The sequence below is a fragment of the Salmo trutta genome, chromosome 6 (assembly GCF_901001165.1).
Source record: "Salmo trutta chromosome 6, fSalTru1.1, whole genome shotgun sequence".
NCBI classification, from domain to species: Eukaryota; Metazoa; Chordata; class Actinopteri; order Salmoniformes; family Salmonidae; genus Salmo; species Salmo trutta.
In genome coordinates, this window is record NC_042962.1 from 11,611,160 (window position 1) to 11,625,210 (window position 14,051).

Here is a 14,051-nt window from a genome sequence, read left to right on the forward strand (position 1 = left end):
CGTCGGAAGCTCGGGACTGAGCTGACGCACTGGAAGCTTAGTGCATGGGGCTGGTAGTGGAGCTACCAGACTGGAGACACGCACTTTAAGGCTAGTGCGAGGAGCGGGAACAGGCTGAATTGGATTGGGCTAACGCACTGGAGGCCTGGTGCGTGGTGCCGGTACTGGATTTACCGGGCCGTGGAGGCGCAGTGGCGGTCTCGATCGCACCTCCTGCACAACCCGTCCTGGCTGGATGGAACTAGTAGCCCTGTACGAGCGGAGTGCTGGTACAGGGAGAACTGGGCTGTGCAGGGGCCTGATGATTGCCGTGCGTAGAGCCGGCGTAGGGTAGCGTGTACCTAGGAGGCGCACCGGTGACCAGATGCGCTGCGCAGGCATCCTCCTACCAGGCTGGATGCCCACTCTAGCACGGCACTTGCGAGGGGCTGGGATCACTCGCACCGGACTGTGCGTGCGTATGGGCGAGATCGTGCGCACTTCAACATACCTCTGCGCTCTCCACTCCATACGTTCCCCATAATAACCACGGGGAGCTGGCTTAGGGCTCACCCTTGGCCCAGCCAAACTACCCGTGTGCCCCCCCAAAAAAATGTATTGGGGGTGCCTCTCCGGCTTCCTCACCAGCCGTGTTCCCCAGTAGCGTTCCCGGTCCTCACCAGACTTCCTCCATGGGCCCTCTCCGGCCAGAATCTCCTCCCAAGTCCATGACTCACGACAGTCCACCCATTGCTCCTTCCTCCGCTGCTTGGTCCGTGTTTGGTGGGTAGTTCTGCCATGGCTGTCGAAGTGATTAGACCAAGGTGCAGCGGGTTGCGTGCTCATAATTATATTTATTATAGCGAACACGGAAAAACTATAAACAAAGAACAACAGCTAACAGATTTGCAGGCTAAACAGCAGCAGTGCAAATACAACTACCCACAATCAACCAGGTGAAAACAAGCTCCCTATATATGACTCACAATCAGGAACAAAGATGTACAGCTGTTCCTGATCGAGAGCCACACAGACCAACAAAGAAATACACAAACTAGAAAAACCTAGAATACCAAAACAAGAACATACACCAAAACCCCAGAACACATAAATAAAACACCCCTCTACATACACACAACCCCCGAACCACATAAAACAAATACCCCCTGCCACGTCCTGACCAAACTACAATAACAAATAACCCCTATTACTGGTCAGGACGTGACATAGAGATACAGTTTAAGTTGGAAGTTTACATACACCTTAGGCAAATACATTTAAACTCAGTTTTTCACAATTCCTGACATTTAATCCTAGTAATAATTCCCTGTTTTAGGTCAGTTAGGATCACCACTTTATTTTAAGAATGTGAAATGTCAGAATAACAGTAGAGAGAATGATTTATTTCAGCTTTTATTTCTTTCATCACATTCCCAGTGGGTCAGAAGTTTACATACACTCAATTAGTATTTGGTAGCATTGCCATTAAATTGTTTAGCCCGGTTCAAATGTTTCGGGTAGCCTTCCACAAGCTTCCCACAATAAGTTGGGTGAATTTTGGCCCATTCCTCCTGACAGAGCTGGTGTAACTGAGTCAGGTTTGTAGGCCTCCTTGCTCGCACACACTTTTTCAGTTCTGCCCACAAATTTTTGATAGGATTGAGGTCAGGGCATTGTGATGGCCACTCCAAACCCTTGAATTTGTTGACCTTAAGCCATTTTGCCACAACTTTGGTAGTATGATTGGGGTTATTGTCCATTTGGAAGACCCATTTGCGACCAAGCTTTAACTTCCTGACTGATGTCTTGAGATTTTGCTTCAACATATGCACATAATTTTCTAACCTCATGATGCTGATCTATTTTGTGAAGTGCACCAGTCCCTCCTGCAGCAAAGCATCCCCACAACGTGATGCTGCCACCACCGTGCTTCACAGTTGGGATGGTGTTCTCAGATTGCAAGCCTCGCACCAAAGTGTGTTCATCTCTAGGAGACAGAACGCATCTCCTTCCTGAGCGGTATGAGAAAAACATAAGCAACATGGTGTTCGCCAAAAGGCATGTGGGAGACTCCCCAAATCACTGTATTTAACTAGTGTAAAAAGATACTTTGAAAATGAAAATATCCCAATTTTACTGCGAAATCTGTTGATGGTTTTTCATCATTGGTGTGCTCATCAAGGTAAAAACAAAGACTATATGGTTTTTGTTGTTGATCAAATTTGCTCCTCTAAAACCAATATAAAATTGTTAAGCTATTTTGGGGCCATGTAGACCCAACAAAAAGGAAGTCATGACCCAAAACGCATTATCACCATTGACCTTTAAGGCCGACGCAAGCCTTTGCTGAAATGGCACTATATCAGGTTTTGTTCAGCAAGACAAATTATACAGGTGTGCCAATTTTCACGCTTTTATACCAAATTGAACAATATGGTCTTTTTTGGGAGCTTATCTACTGGACTAAATGCACAATATCATATTTTAATGTCTATATGAAGCTTACAAGGAAAAAGGTCAAGTTGACTTTAGGCTTTTTACTGAAGTCAGAATTCAGATATTGTATTTCTACAAATCATTTATTGACTGCTGGTAGAGGGATCAGGATGAAGAATATCTGACCTTACATTTCAGAAGACACAAACTGACCACACAGATATGATGCCAGCACCTGTTAACCTGTCATTTTAGTAGACCGTGAGTGTGTGTCCAGTCCACTCACCTCCCCCACCATATAGGATGTCAGCGTGTTCGAAGCCCAGGGTGCTGTACGTTGGGTCCAGTCCCTCACTGTAGTTGGCTACATTCATGTCCAACAAGGAATTACTCACTGACACAGACAGATACTTCAACCCTCACTTTCTATCCCTCTGTCACTGTCATTCTCTCTCCCTCGTTCTCTCTCTTTCTTTCTCTCTCTCTCTTTCTCTCTCTAACTCTTTTCCTCTGCCTCCCTTTTCTCTGTCTCCCTTGAATTTGTTCCAATGTATTTTCCTAACACTATTTCTATTCCTTTACCACTTCTTGTCTGGCTTGGTCTCCCTACTCTTCTCTTCCTCTCTCTTTTTCATATTCCTCTGTCACATTCAGTTCTTCCACCGTCTGGAGTGTAGAAGGTAAACTAAGTTCCCTGCCATTTGATTGGTACTTTTCTAAGAAAGTGGGTGGGGCCTTGGCAAAGACTTCTCACCTTATCGCTTCTTATTTAATCTGTCCTTCTTTCCCTCACTTATCACAGGGCTGGAGAGATGGATATTCCCTTCCCTCTCCAATCTCTCTCTTTTCCTGAGGCATATTGGCAAGTTTGACAGGGTGGAGACGGTGTCATTAAGGGGGTGTGTGGGCATGCGTGTGTTGGTGTTTGTGTCGCCAGTATGCTGTGGCCTACATAGTCTGCCTAATCAAATCAATAGTCAAGCAATACAACAGCCTCTACCATGATCACATCTAATCTCCAGGGAGGCAGAGCACAGAGAAAAACACCACTGATAACTTCCATTGATTAAGCAGACTCTCTAAGTGAAACTAGGGAATACCCATTGACTCCCATTAACTTCCCTCTATGGAAGCCACTGATCAAATCCTTCTGTACAGACAACACATAGTTATCTCCCTACTCTTACTACCAGTCACATAGTTTCACTGCACTAAATTCAGTGCCTTGCAAAAGTATTCACCCCCTTGGCGGTTTTCCTATTTTGTTGCATTACAATCTGTAATTGAAATGGATTTTTATTTGGATTTCATGTAATGGACATACACAAAATAGTCTAAATTGGTGAAGTTAAATGAAAAAAATTACTTGTTTAAAAAAAAAAGAAAAGTGGTGGCTGCATATGTATGCTATGAAGCCCCTAAATAAGATCTGGTGTAACCAATTACCTTCAGAAGTCACATAATTAGCTAAAGAAAGTCCACCTGTGTGCAATCTAAGTGTCACATGATCTCAATATATATACATCTGTTCGGAAAGGCCCCAGAGTCAGCAACACCACTAAGCAAGGGGCACCACCAAGCAAGTGGCACCATGAAGACCAAGGAGCTCGCCAAACAGATCAGGGACAAAGTTGTGGATAAGTACAGATCAGGGTTGGGTTATAATAATATATCCGAAACTTTGAACAGCCCTCGGAGCACCATTAAATCCATTATTAAAAAATTGAAAGAATATGGCACCACAACAAACCTGCCAAGAGAGGGCCGCCCACCAAAACTCAGGCAAGGAGGGCATTAATCAGAGAGGCAACAAAGAGACCAAAGATAACCCTGAAGGAGCTGCAAAGCTCCACAGCCGAGATTGGAGTATCTGTCCATGAAACCAATTTAAGCCGTACACTCCACAGAACTGGGCTTTACGGAAAAGTGGCCATAAGCAAATACATTTGGTGTTTGCCAAAAGGCATGTGGGAGAGATTCCCCAAACATATGGAAGAAGGTACTCTGGTCAGATGAGACAAAAATTTAGCTTTTTGGCCATCAAGGAAAACACTATGTCTGGCGCAAACCCAATACGTCTCATCACCCCGAGAACATGATCCCACCATGTTTTTCATTGGCAGGGACTGGGAAACTGGTCAGAACTGAAGGAATGATGGATGGTGCTAAATACAGGGAAATTCTTGAGAAAAACCTGTTTCAGTCTTCCAGAGACTTGAGACTGGGACTGAGGTTCACCTTCCAGCAGGACAATGACCCTAAGCATACAGCTAAAGCAACACTCAAGTGGTTAAAGGGGAAACATTGAAATGTCTTGGAAATGCCTAGTCAAAGCTCAGACCTCAATCCAATTGAGAATCTCTGGTGTGACTTAAAGATTTCTGTACACCAGCGGAACCCATCCAACTTGAAGGAACTGGAGCAGTTTTGCACTGAAGAATGGGAAAAAATCACAGTGGCTAGATGTGCCAACCTTATAGAGACAAACCCCAAGAGATTTGCAGCTGTAATTGCTGCAAAAGGTGGCTCTACATAGTATTGACTTTGGGGGGGTGAATAATTATGCACGCTCAAGTTCAGTTTTTTTGTTTTATTTCTTGTTTGTTCCACAATAAAATATATTTTGCATCTTCAAAGTGGTACAGTAGGCATGTTGTTTAAATCAAATGATACAAACCCCCCAAAAATCTATTTTAATTCCAGTTTGTTAGGCAACAAAATAGGAAAAATGCCAAGGGGGTGAATACTTTCACAAGCCACTGTAGCTGTTTGAGACATGCAATCTGATTGAGGAACTATAATGGACATAAAATAATTGAATCGCCTGCATCATTCAGTTTATGAGTTGGGCAAAAGGCATGAGGGTAGTGAGTAAAGTGTAGGGATATATACCTGATTGCTGTGCAATTAGTTAAGAGCGAGAGAGAGCAAGTGAGAGAGAGCGTGAGAGAGAGAGAGCGAGTGAGAGAGAGAGAAAGATAGAGAGAGAGCGAGAGAGAGAGAGAGAGAGAGAGAGAGAGAGAGCGAGAGAGAGAGAGAGAGAGCGAGTGAGAGCGAGAGAAAGATAGAGAGAGAGCGAGTGAGAGAGAGAGAAAGATAGAGAGCGAGTGAGTGAGAGAGAGAGAGCGAGTGAGAGTGAGAGAGAGAGAAAGATAGAGAGAGAGCGAGTGAGAGAGAGAGAAAGATATAGAGAGAGCGAGTGAGAGAGAGAGAGAAAAAGATAGAGAGAGAAAGATAGAGAGAGAGCGAGTGAGTGTACACTACCCACATATTTCCCTCAGAATACACAGATCCACAAAAAATGTGAAAACAAACCCAATTTTGATAAACTCCCATATCTACTGGGTGAAATACCACAGTGTGCCATAACAGCTGCAAGATTTGTGACCTGTTACCACAAGAAAAGGGCAACCAGTGAAGAACAAACACCATTGTAAATACAACCCATTATTATGTTTATTTTCCCTTTTGAACTTTTACTATTTGCACATCATGTTAATTTTATTGTTTATTTCACTTTTGTTTATTATCTACTTCACTTGCTTTGGCAATGTTAACTAACATGTGTTTCCCATGCCAATAAAGCCCTTGAATTGAAATGTAATTTCATTGAGAGAGAGAGAGAGAGAGAGAGAGAGAGAGAGAGAGAGAGAGAGAGAGGGGACAGTGACCATGAGCCAAATTATGCTTTTCCAAAAGACAAATCATAAGGAAATAAATATCACTTAAAATCTTAGGTGCACATAAAAATGCCTTTTGGGATATAAAAAAAAAAAATTCAACTGTTGTCACCTTCTCACCAAGCTGCTTGGCAATGGTCTTGTAGCCCATTCCAGCCTTGTGTAGGTCTACAATCTTGTCCCTGAAATCCTTGGAGAGCTCTTTTGGTCTTGGCCATGGTGGAGAGTTTGGAATCTGATTGATTGATTGCTTCTGTGGACAGGTGTCTTTTATACAGGTAACAAACTGAGATTAGGAGCACTCCCTTTAAGAGTGTGCTCCTAATCTCAGCTCGTTACCTGTATAAAAGACACCTGGGAGCTAGAAATGTTTCTGATTGAGAGGGGGTCAAATACTTATTTCCCTCATTAAAATGCAAATCAATTTATAACATTTTTTACATGCGTTTTCTGGATTTTTTTGTTGTTATTCTGTCTCTCACTGTTCAAATAAACCTACCATTAAAAACCTCTCTGGGGTATGTGGGACGATTTCGTCCCACCTACGTAACAGCTACTGAAATTCCAGTGGCGCGATTTTTGAATCGTTAGAAATACTATTACTTCAATTTCTCAAACATATGACTATTTTACAGCTATTTAAAGACAAGAATCTCGTTAATCTAACCCCACTGTCCGATTTCAAAAAGGCTTTACAACGAAAGCAAAACATTAGATTATGTCAGCAGAGTGCCCAGCCAGAAAAAATCATACAGCCATTTTTCAAGCTAGCATATCATGTCACATAAACCCAAACCACAGCTAAATGCAGCACTAACCTTTGATGATCTTCATCAGATGACACACCTAGGACATTGTGTTATACAATACATGCATGTCTGTTCAATCAAGTTCATATTTATATCAAAAAACAGCTTTTTGCATTAGCATGTGACGTTCAGAAAACGCATAACCCCCGGCAAACTTCCGTTGAATTTACTAACAGTTTGCTAAATTACTCACGATAAACGTTCACAAAAAGCATAACAATTATTTTAAGAATTATAGATACATTACTCCTCTATGCACTCGATATGTCCGATTTTAAAATAGCTTTTCGGATGAAGCACATTTTGCAATAATCTAAGTACATAGCCCGGCATTACAGGGCTAGCTATTTAGATACCCACCCAGGTCAGCCTCCACCAAAATCACATTTCCTATAAGAAAAATGTTCTTACCTTGCTTGTTCTTCATCAGAATACACTGCCAGGACTTCTACTTCAATAACAAATGTTGGTTTGGTCCCAAATAATCCATCGTTATATCCAAACAGCGACGTTTTGTTCGTGAGTTCTAGAATGCTTCTTCACGGTCTCGCGCATGGCGCATTGGCGTGTCAAAAATGTCTAAATATTCCATTACCGTACTTCGAAGCATGTCAACCGCTGTTTAAAACCAATTTTTATGCCATTTATGTCGTAGAGAAGTGATAATATTCCGACCGGGAGTATGCATTGAGCCTAAACAGCCGAATAAAATTTCTCCTCAGAAGCGACTCATGCACGCGCATCATTCAAAGGTCCTCGGAGCAGCCACTTACAAAAGGCGATAATCTGTTTCAACCTGAGGCTCCCTCGTAAACCTTCAGGTTTTTCGCGGGCTCTGAGAGCCTATTGGAGCCCTGGGAATTGTCACGTTACAACTAAGATCCTTACTTTTCAATAAAAAGATGCAAGACGCACGACTCCTTGTCAGACAGGGTACTTCCTGCTTGAAACCTTGTCAGGTTTTTGCCTGCCATAGGAGTTCTGTTATACTCACAGACACCATTCAAACAGTTTTAGAAAATTCAGAGTGTTTTCTATCCAAACCTGAACAATAATATGCATATTCTAGCTTCTGAGTTGGTGTAGGAGGCAGTTAAAAATGGGAACATATTTTTTCCAAAATTCTCAATACTGCCCCCTAGCCCAGACAGGTTAAAAATTATAGACTGATAATTTCTTTGCCAGTGGACAAACGTACAAAATCAGCAGGGGATCAAATACTTTTTTCCCTCACTGTATGGGCACCATTATTGCAGTGAAATATGGGGACCACTATTACAGTGAAATATGGGGACCATTATTGCAGTGAAATATGGGGACCACTATTACAGTGAAATATGGGGACCACTATTACAGTGAAATATGGGGACCACTATTACAGTGAAAACATGGGGACCACTATTACAGTGAAATATGGGGACCACTATTACAGTGAAACATGGGGACCACTATTACAGTGAAATATGGGGACCATTATTACAGTGAAATATGGGGACCACTATTACAGTGAAATATGGGGACCACTGTTACAGTGATATATTGGGACCACTATTACAGTGAAATATGGGGACCATTATTACAGTGAAATATGGGGACCATTATTCCTGTGAAATATGGGGACCACTATTACAGTGAAATATGGGGACCATTATTACAGTGAAATATGGGGACCACTATTACAGTGAAATATGGGGACCACTATTACAGTGAAATATGGGGACCATTTGTACAGTGAAATTCGGGGACCATTATTACAGTGAAAACATGGGGACCACTATTACAGTGAAATATGGGGACCATTATTACAGTGAAATATGGGGACCACTATTACAGTGAAATTCGGGGACCATTATTACAGTGAAATTCGGGGACCATTATTACAGTGAAAACATGGGGACCATTATTACAGTGAAATATGGGGACCACTATTACAGTGAAATATGGGGACCATTATTACAGTGAAATATGGGGACCATTATTACAGTGAAATATGGGGACCATTATTACAGTGAAATATGGGGACCACTATTACAGTGAAAATATATATCATGGGACAAAACACCCACAGAAAAACATCTGCATACAGGGCAGAACTAGGAAGACTTCCTCTTCTACTGCCCATTGAAAAAAGGTTATGCAAATTCAGGGTGCACCTAGCCCAATCACATGAAGGATCATACAAACACAGAGCATTTATAGTCAACAGTCTCTGCCCAGAGAGTGACCCCTCAACAAAACTGGCCCAAAAACAAAACATTGACATTAACAGAAATTATCTGAAATTATCTGGTCACATGCAGGTAGTCACATGTATTGTTGGTGTGTTAGCAACTAAAACCCTACCGCAGGGCCATAAAGCTTACCGCTAATTAATTAATTAATTAGGTCTGTCTGTCTGTCTGTCTGTCCGTCCATCTGTCTGTAGCCCTAATGGACAGGAATGATAAGACCTTCCTACCTGCATGGTGACACCTTTAAACAACAGAGATGCAGTATTAAAGCCACAATCCTGAGTGGATTTCAGCCCATCTGCAGCCCGACGTCCCTTGGTTGGGTATAATGCTACTTTAAAGCCATTGGTCTAATATAAGGAAGTCATGCACAATGAGGTTGACTACAGCCATGAGCAAACAAATGTTTTATGGAACTGTATGAGGAAGTTCTCACACAATTATTGAATTCATGCAAGTAGCATTAAAGTAAGCTATTGTATAGCCCACCTGCCACATTACATGCATAATCACGTTTGTGTTCGCTTTTGATAATGGTGTTTTCCCACTAGTTGAACATTCACGCTTATAGCCAATAGCCTACTAAAAAAAATAAAACAATTTATAGCCTACGTGTGCACACTGCTGCACTTATAATGTGAAGAAATACCATAATAGTTTATCAACATTTTAAGTTAAACATTCTGATCTGTTGCATCAGCCTGATTTTGTAAAAAAGTTTTTTTGATGTTAGTGGTTATATTAATCTGGGATCTATCGCATCCCACAACTCTCCCAGACTATGTTTGGAATATTAATTTATTGCACAGAATAGAAGAGGTAAACTTTTGTACTAAGGGGGATAGTAGATTGACATAGGCTTGTGTTTTTGCTGTTCGTTAGGCCAACTCAGTGAAGGGGTGGCTCTCCCATAGGCACCACTGCAACAGCAGCTGGGCCTGTTCTAGCCTCTGATCATGACTGGCATTTCATTTTCACATAAAAGTAATTAGAAGAAGGCACCTTCTGTATGGGGGGGGGGTTGTTAAGAGCCGCAACGCTCGGCCTGAACATTAACACGCATTGCTTGCGGTACTTTTTTGGAAGCATAAGGACCTTATCTTTCATATTGGTGAGAAATCATTTTCAAAAAAACAAAGGTTAAATTGATACGCACCTTTATATAGGGTTAGGGTTCCCACACGGCCCTATCTCTGTGTTACAGAGCTTGTTTACGGAAAACAAACGGAAGACAAAGTAGACTACCTGTGCTAATTAGCTATCTGCATTTCCGAACACCTGTGTGTAAACAGAAGACAGATGCCACAAACGTATTGTCACTGAAAAATAGGTTAGACTGTAACTGTGTTAAAACTGGTTAAATCAGTACAGTAAGTGTGTATTTTACATTTGTGAAATTATTTTGATGTGATATGAGAGTAGACGGCTTTATGTTTCTATAACAGTACCACAAATGACAATCGATTCACGTTTAGATGGAGTATTTGGCTGTTTTGGCTGAGAGCCAATTCACATCTAAACAGAACATGGAAGGTCCTTCAACTATAAGGAGTAACGTTAGGATGTTAGGCATCCTTTAGTGTTTAAAGCTGTCATCAAGGCAAAGGGTGGCTACTTTGAAGAATCTCAAATATATAAAATATTTAGATCTGTTTAACACTTTTTTTGCTTAATACATGATTGCATATGTGTTATCTCATAGTTTTAATGTCTTCATTGTTATTCTACAATGTACAAAATAGTAAAAATAAAGAAAAACCCTGGAATGAGTATGTGTCCAAACGTTGGACTGGTACTGTATATACAGTGCATTTGGTGCATAAGTATTCAGACCCTTTACTCAGTACTTTGTTTAAGCACCTTTCGCAGTGATTACAGCCTTGAGTCTTCTTGGGTATGATGCTACAAGCTTGGCACAGCTGTATTTGGGAAGTTTCTCCCATTCTTCTCTGCAGATCTTCTCAAGCTCTGTCAGAGCATCGCTGCACAGCTATTTTCAGGTCTCTCCAGAGATGTTCGATAGGGTTCAGGCTGGGTCACTCAAGGATATTCAGAGACTTGTCCCGAAGCCACTGCTGAGTTGTCTTGGCTGTGTGCTTAGGGTCGTCGTTCTGTTGGAAGCTGAACCTTCGCCCCAGTCTGAGGTCCTGAGCGCTCTGGAGCAGGTTTTCATCAAGGATCTCTCTGTACTTTGCTCCGTTCATCTTTGTGATGTTGTCTGTGCGATATATTGGTGTACCATGTTTTGTGCTGCTACCATGATGTGTTGCTACCATGTTGTTGTCATGTTGTGTTGCTGCCTTGCTATGTTGTTGTCTTAGGTCTGTCTTTATGTAGTGTTGTGTCTCTCTTGTCGTGATGTGTGTTTGTCTTATATTTATATATGTTTTTTTATTTTTTTAATCCCACGTCCACACAGGAGGCCTTTTGCCTTTTGGTAGGCCGTCATTGTAAATAAGAATTTGTTCTTAACTGACTTGCCTAGTTAAATAAAGGTTAAATAAAAAAATAAAAAAATAAAAAAAAATATATATATATCTTTCCCTTGATCCTGACTAGTCTCCCAATCCCTGCTGATGAAAAACATCCCCACAGCATGATGCCGCCACCACCATGCTTCACCATAGGGATGGTGCCAGGTTTCCTCCAGATGTGACGCTTCGCATTCAGGCCAAAGAGTTCAATCTTGATTTCATCAAACCAGAGAATCTTGTTTCTCATGGACTGAGAGTCCTTTAGGTGCCTTTGGTAAACTCCAAGCGTGCTGCCATGTGCCTTTTACTGAGGAGTGGTTTCCGGATGGTCACCCTACCATAAAGGCCTGATTGGTGGAGTGCTGCGGAGATGGTTGTCCTTTTGGAAGGTTCTCCCATTTCCACAGAGGAACACTGGTGATCTGTCAGAGTGACCATCAGGTTCTTGGTCACATCCCTGACCAAGGCCCTTCTCCCCCGATTGCTCAGTTTGGCTGGGCGGCCAGCTCTAGGAAGAGTCTTGGTGGATCCAAACTTCTTCCATTGAAGTATGATGGAGGCCACTGTGTTCTTGGGGACCATCAATGCTGAAAAACATTTTTGGTACCCTTCCCCAGATCTGTGCCCCGACACACTCCTGTCTTGGAGCTCTACGGAGAATTCCTTCGTTCACATGGCTTGGTTTTTGCTCTGACGTGCACTGTCAACTGTGGGATCTTATATAGACAGGTGTGTGCCTTTCCAAATCATGTCCAATCAATTGAATTTACCACAGGTGGACTCCAATCAAGTTGTAGAAACATCTCAAGGATGATCAATGGAAACAGGATGCACTGAGCTCAATTTCGGGCCTCATAGAAAAGGGTCTGAATACTTGCAGTATGTAAACAAGGAATTTCATTTTTTTTTTCTTACATTTGCAAAGATTCTAAAAACTTGTTTTTGCTTTGTCATTATGGGATATTGTGTGTTGATTGATGAGGGGGAAAAAACTATTTAATCAATTTTAGAATAAGGCTGTAACGTAACAAAATGTGGAAAAAGTCAAGGGGTCTGAATACTTTCCGAAACGTTTGTTGGTCTGAGCACGCCTCTACAGTCACCGGAGGAGCGCATATTAATCCCCTTCACATTGAAGTTGACATTTTAGAGCTGCAATATTTAACTTTTTCGGAGCCTAAGTCTAAGAAGAGGCAGATCTGTTCTGTGTGTGCTATTTATATGCTTCCCATTCTTAAGATTTATTTTTTCATACTTTACTTTAGGTTTTGTACCCCTGCTTCAAACAGCTGAAAATACAATATGTTTGCTTATGGAAAAGATTCGTCACAGCGGTTTAAATGGTACAAAGGTTATCTACACTATATTTGCTTGTTTTGTCACATAAACTGAAATTAGACAAACTATCAGAATTGTAGCAACCAGGAAATGGTTGAGCAATTTCTGCATAGCGCATCTTTAAAATTGTTAAGGTAACAGTTAAGGTTAGGGTTAGGTAAGGGTTATGGTAAGGGTAGGGGTTAAAGATAGGGTTTAGGGTAGGGACGTCCCAAGGATCCCTGATAGCACGACTAATTCATTGCGGACGATAGGTCAAACGAAAGACCAAAATGAACGAGTCACAGAACCATATAAGATTTAGGCAACAAACATCATATGTTAATTATTTATTATTTCAAAGGAGACCGCTTACCTTTCTCTTGGTCCGTCAGTGATGTGCATTAATCCAACAGGACGCTAGTCCACCTGTAAACTAGCCACCAGTTTTGACACTTGTCCCCCTTGTCACCACACGAAATGAGAGAGTCGTGGGCGAGTAGTTGCAACAACACACGGAGGGTTGGAAAGGAAAGCTATGGGCCTATAATTCATTGAGCGACACATTGGAGGGTGCCGGCTTCGGTTGTCATTAGATCGATTTACTAAACAAACTGAAAGTAGGGTGGGGACGTTAAACAGTAACTGGCCTCCATAAAACTGAGAGGGGAAATAATATAGGTGTGTGTGTGGTCAGCCTTGCCTATTCTGTCGAGACGAGGGTAAAGGGTGAGGAGGAGGTAATGTTTCACAGAATAATAGTAGAACAGTAACATTTTAGCCATTTATTTATTTATTACAATATTTACATACTCTGTAGCCTTACACAAAGTTTTTTCAAAGATTGAAATCGACATATTGAGAGAAATGTCATTGGCACGACTTACTGTATTTTAAATTCCAATATGAGACAAAATACATGTTAGTCCAATATAGTCAAACTGCAATAGACCTACAGTACAGTAGACTATGTTGTGTAGCAATATAAATAAGCAGATGGTGCTAAAGTACTGTTTAAAAGGTAAGTAATATTACAGCGAGGTTTTGGCTCTGAGTTCATAGTTTAGGTAATGTGAGAAGAGGTCACACATATAGCAGTGTCCCCTCCTTAGGAAAGTAAACATG

General features: G+C 41.6%; 1 protein-coding gene across 3 annotated transcripts in view; it reads right to left on the reverse strand.

Moving 5' to 3' along the window:
• Positions 1-13,538, reverse strand: part of LOC115195407 (hepatocyte nuclear factor 4-gamma) — a 31,679-nt gene extending 18,141 nt beyond the window's left edge. Inside the window, exon 1 of one of the 3 annotated variants that reach the window (XM_029755233.1) lies at positions 13,303-13,538. Coding sequence is in view for 2 of the 3 variants with exons in the window: in XM_029755231.1 (XP_029611091.1) it covers positions 2,702-2,789 (88 nt within the window). In the remaining variant the exon portion in view is untranslated. Of the gene's footprint in view, positions 1-2,701; positions 3,094-13,302 lie in introns of those variants that run through there. The other 2 variants (XM_029755231.1, XM_029755232.1) reach the window with 2 other exon arrangements.
• Positions 13,539-14,051: the final 513 nt, after the last annotated feature.